The sequence below is a fragment of the Rhagoletis pomonella genome, unplaced genomic scaffold, assembly GCF_013731165.1.
Source record: "Rhagoletis pomonella isolate Grant_MI unplaced genomic scaffold, Rhpom_1.0 Rhpom_scaffold_00648, whole genome shotgun sequence".
Classification (NCBI taxonomy): Eukaryota; Metazoa; Arthropoda; class Insecta; order Diptera; family Tephritidae; genus Rhagoletis; species Rhagoletis pomonella.
In genome coordinates this window covers 51069-56470 of record NW_023459202.1, presented here as the reverse complement: position 1 = coordinate 56470, position 5402 = coordinate 51069, and the positions used below count along the sequence as shown (strand labels likewise).

Sequence of the window (5402 nt, the reverse complement as noted above, 5' to 3'; positions counted from 1 at the left end):
GTGACCAGCGCTCGTATTTTTTTTTAAATTTACAAATTTTCTGTGGGTAAGTGAATGATGCCCCTCGTACTTTATTAATGGTGACATGGTGATTGCTTATAAATTTTTAGAAGCGAGTGCAACTTGGTGGATAAAGCAATGGAAATCGTGTCCATAAATTCCATGTTTTTTCAATTGCCCGTAAAGCATTCGTATTTTCCAGTCATAACCCTGCAGGAAATTGAATTTTACCTGCAACGAACTCATTTATTTAACATGGCGATGTCCTAGGAAGCAGTCAATTGCCTTTTCCTGCATGTATTTTCAACTACTTTAAAATGAATTTGGCTTAAACAACTTCAAAGTCAGTATGTTTCGTTTAAATAGCTTTCTTCTGCACTGCACAGATGCTTTTTCAAAAGAAAATCCGAAATTAAAAATTTAAAATTAAATGAGATTGGAACATGGACATTCTTGGCTACGACCAATTGTAGCAAACATCCTTGCACGCTCAGTTTGAATTGTGTGCGCGCAGCAAGTCGACTGTCCGACTCTGCATTTAATTTCAACTACTTTAAAATGAATTTGGTTTTGAATAGGCTTGCATTCTGGACTTCACAGATGCTTTTTCATACTTCCAAGACACAAATTGTTTTTTTTTTAGCAAAAACAGAATACAAATTCGAAACGTTTACTCTTTGCATTTGTTTTAAAGTAGTCTTTCAACTAGTTGATTTACAAAAAAAATCACTTGTTTCCGTCAGGGAACGTTTGCTTCATCTGTACACACTCCTGCAAATTTTTTTATGTCAGCAACTGAAAAAAACCTTTTCGTCGACGTAAAGTGAAAATAGGCTGGTTTGCTTTATACAGCCCGTTTTGAATTTGAATTATTGCTTGCTTCCATTTCGGTCAACCGAGCCAATTAATTACACAGGTCCACAAAAAAAAATCTATGAAAGGTTCCTTTGACCAAACCTAGTCTGTTATATGTTTGTGGGGTCTCTGAACACGAATCTGAAGTCCGTTTTGCTCCATCACGTCTGGATTATTTTCTAACCTCAAAAAACATCTCGGATTTACGTGACTTTTTTTCAAAAAATTACTGGTTTCGGTGTACCCCTGCTGATATATTTCTAAATATTCCCAAAGCTCACAAAAAAATTAAATGTGAAAATTAGATCTAACAATGTAAATTTGCATCGCGGGTGAATTCAAAAACTAAGCTCAGAGGGGACAAAATAAAAGTAAAATATTTTTTTGTGTTCTATTTATATAAATAATGTGATTACGAACTTGTAGGTTTTAAAAAATAGAGCTCGTAAATACACCAAAATACTCTCTCGCTCGGAAGAGTTATATTAGTTGTGTTTATTTACAAATTAGCCAGTAACTTGCCAGCAACTCTCCAGTAAGTGTATTTCTAAGAATTCGCACTCATAGAAAAAATTTGCAACAAAGTACGCGAACGCTATTCCAGTAGTAATTTGCAAGTTTCATGAACGGCTGATAAATTGGTTGTTTATTCGCAGCAAATTCCTAATAAAACAATATATTTTATATTTAAATAGGTTTATTTTGTGAATTTCAACAATGAAAACCCAAAAACAGTTTTTTTATTAGTTTAAATTTCATTCAGCAACTTGCGATCAGCTGTTTTTCTTACTGGGAAATTCTTATAAGTAAAAATTTATCCAGTAAAATCCAGTAACAACTTGAAACTTCAACTGCCATTTTTCGCTCTCTCAATTTCCCCTACTTTGAAAGTTTTTGCGTACGAAAACGCCAAAACATGAAAATTCGTAAACACTTTTACTGGATTTTACTGAAAATGAGTAAACAAACGCAACTATTTTTTAAACTCATCAAATGTTCGGCTCACACATGACTTTGCACGTGCAGTATATGTAAAATAGTTTATTTGTATTAATGGCAACATTTTAATTTTTATCGCTCCGAGTTTTAAAGTGAGGCGAAAAATATTTATAACATATTTAAAACACAAAACTTAGACATCAAAACGGCTAAGCTTTTTACGCCTAACTTTTAACTCAGTAACTGACAATAGAGAAAAGAACGAGCTTAAAAAAATCGATGACATAACCAAGCAAGCAAGAAGCACAAATCTTCTTCAAGCCAAGATGGGCAAATGGACTTGTCATTTACGCCTATCACAGTCAGGTGTTTGTACCACATGAAGTCCAGCAAGTTGTCTGCAGTGTCGTCTGCTCAGTGAGAGCAAAAAATTAGATAGGCCTTGTGAGATTGAAGCAACATGAGTTTTGCCCACCTGCATCACCCCGCTGCCTCTCAGTCATTTCTGAGCGAAGTATTCACCCAGCTTCTGATGGTGCTTCGATTGCTGAAGGTGGGAGTGCTAAAACTGGTAGCGGACCGAGGAATGCCTGGTCTGAGCAAACTCTGGCCAAATGATCAGATGTCTCATAACCAGGTACTCTAGAGTGAGCTGGCTCCCACAGTAAAACAACATCGTTATGTTCACTATCATATTTTAGTCGAGACTTGCATTGCCGAACTAGTTTGGAAGTACTTAAATAGAAGGCTGGTCAATGCCTTAAGTGCAGCTTGGTTGTCACTATAATAATAATAGATTGGCGCTTACACATATGTTAGTGTTTGGCCGAGCTTCTCCTCCGATTTGTGACGTGCGCCTTGATGTTGTCACACAAAGCGGAGGGACCTACAGTTTTACGCCGACTCCGAACGGCGATTGTATTTTTATGAGAAGCCGTTTTTCATGGCAGAAATACACTCGGAGGTTTGCCATTGCCTGCCGAGGGACGACCGCTGTTAAGAAAAAACCATTTTCTATATTTTTTTGCGATGTTGCTTTGACCAGGGCTTGAACCCAGGCGTTGCGGAGTGGAAGCGCGCACTGCTTACCACTACACCTCAGCGGCCAACGTCACGGCGTCACTGCAGTCACGTAAACTCCTTCCCCTCCACCTATGTTCCAGCACGTTATTGCAATTATCTCAGCCTAGAAGACCGAAGCATATTCCTCCACAAAAAAGTGAAGCTTATCTCCATTAACCTCGAAAAAGACCCCAGATCCTGACCCAAAGTCAGTTTTGGAGCTATCAGTGAAGATTCGACAATGTGTGAGTCCCGTCTCAGCGATGGAATCAAACCAGCATTCAGTCTCAGGGAACTCAACATTACAGGATCTCTTCAACAAAGGTAATGGTGACGTATTATCCTGTAGCATTGAAAAGACACAAGTGCTTAAACCTCTGCCGCCAACAATTTTCGGCGCGCAACACTCATGTTCATACCAGCATCCGGTTCTTTTTAAATTACAGGTGGCCTTTAAGGCTTCCCCACGTATGAAAACACAAAGTGACGGTAAGTGCAGCAGTGCGTCGAGAGCACGATCCAGAAAATAAAGGTCGCGCCATTCGCGGACCGCTAACCCTCTCTTCGCATCCACCCAATCGCTGACGTCATAATATACTTTTGTTTACATTCACTGTTGCCAACTTGATGCTTTTCGCACCAAATTTAGTGGGTATTCAAAACGTGAAAATTTTTGAGTTTTGTGCTTGGTGCGTTTTTGGTGCTTTTGTTTTTAGTTTGAAAACTTCAAATTAGAGCCTTTGATTTGCCGGGATTGTTCGAGAAGCAATTTCTCGCGAGGATCGCTTCCTCACGAGATTCTCGTGTGTCGAACAACTCGTAATACTCGCAAGCTTCTCCATGGTGAATTTAAGGCAGCGTATTTACTTTAGGGTATTTAAACCCTGAACTGTTGAATTTCTTTCAAGCGCAATACTCGTAGCTCTCCAGAATATCAACCATGCGCATGTTCGTTTTCAGTGAGGTCTGTATTGTCCAACCATATGGAGAAGCTTTACAAATACCAGGTTGCACTGTTCTTATCCATTTATTACTTTTACTCACTTTCTTGCTGCAGCCATCAAACATACAGCATATACATCGAACTAAATTTTTCTTATACGCACAAACATTTTTTTTTTTGACAATAGAATATTTAACATTTACACATACATTTTTTTTTTTTGATTTTGTTTTTAATACGTTCGATATGCTCTTACATACGTATGTCTGGATAACTACTCGAAATTTCTAGCGAGAATGGCGATACCCGAGATCGTGTCGAGAACTCGATTACTCGATTTCCCGGGTATCGAAGTGCTCGAGAATGTACGAGCAGAAATCGAAGGCCCTAATAAAAATTTGGTGCTTTTTCAAATTCAAAACTTGGCAATACTGCCTTTTGTTCGATGCTTCTTCTCTTTCTTGTCGAGTTCGTCTTGCTCTCTCATTCTGGTATATTTTGACGTCACGGCAAGTTGCTCTCAGCTCGATTGGCGCAATCTTGTATTCAATCATTCTTGCGTCAAGAGCACTTACATCACTCAAAAAAAATTTAAGTTAAATCAAGCAACCATTTTGGTTCTTTACATTGAAACCAGATAAATTTTCGTGGACACCAATTTAAAACTCATGAACCTCCATATTTTGTTCACGTCACCGTGGACCCCAGTCGAGTCTTCCGTGGACACCTGGGGGTCCACAAGGACCACTTTGGGAACCACTGCTATAAATAAATCTCAGGGGGAAGGATTACAAAAGGTTGGTATTTTATTACAAACACCTGTACTTTTCTCATGGACATTATATGTAGCTGCCAGTAGAATTCGTTCGTTTGACGGGTGGCGGTTCTACATTTCAGATAGTTCAGATGAAGGTCATTTGTCTGCCGAAAAAAATGGTTTTTACAAAAAAAAATAATTTGTAGAGAAATTGTTAGGGGTCTTAAAAAAACTAGAAAACGGTCGAATCTCGACAGTAACTGGCACTCTAGTCAGTATTATGTGCCATACATCAGACATACATATGTATGTATGTACGCACATATACATATGTACATATAAGGGGCATGTGCGAAACAGAGCATACAATCCACTCGGTTCATACTCGTTACAAGTATTTTTGCTATGCACATACAACAAATTTGTTAAAACTCCCTAGGGGTGAAGTCGTTCGCACTCAGCGGATTTTTATTTAGTAATTTCGTACTCTTCAACGCGTGGCGTTGCTCGAAGAAACAAAGCTTTCAATTATGAGCGGTAGCTTTTTTAAGAAAATCAGTGCTTGAAAGTAGTTTTAAAGGGTTAAGCGTTTAATATATGTATGTATGTATCTATCATCTGTATAAATAAAATAACAATAACATATATACATATTTATGTGTGTAACTAGGTAGTGTATCGTTTTGTACATATCTATATGAGTACGAATTGAAAAAGCAATGCAGCGTACTCTCGTAATAACTTAGCGACTCGCAATAAGCGAGCAAGTGATAAGCTATGCCGAGTTAATTGATATGAATATGGACTTACAAACATATGTACATACAGTGGCGGATCCAGGGGGGG

At 38.2% G+C, this 5402-nt stretch overlaps 1 protein-coding gene across 1 annotated transcript in view; it reads left to right on the top strand.

The window, feature by feature from the left end:
- The first annotated feature begins 5025 nt into the window (after window positions 1–5025).
- LOC118751312 (putative glycerol kinase 5) overlaps window positions 5026–5402 on the top strand; it is a 35260-nt gene continuing 34883 nt past the window's right edge. Inside the window, exon 1 of the mRNA XM_036486090.1 lies at window positions 5026–5159. Coding sequence (XP_036341983.1) covers window positions 5154–5159 — 6 coding nt within the window. The 5' untranslated portion in view covers window positions 5026–5153. The remainder of the gene's footprint in view (window positions 5160–5402) is intronic.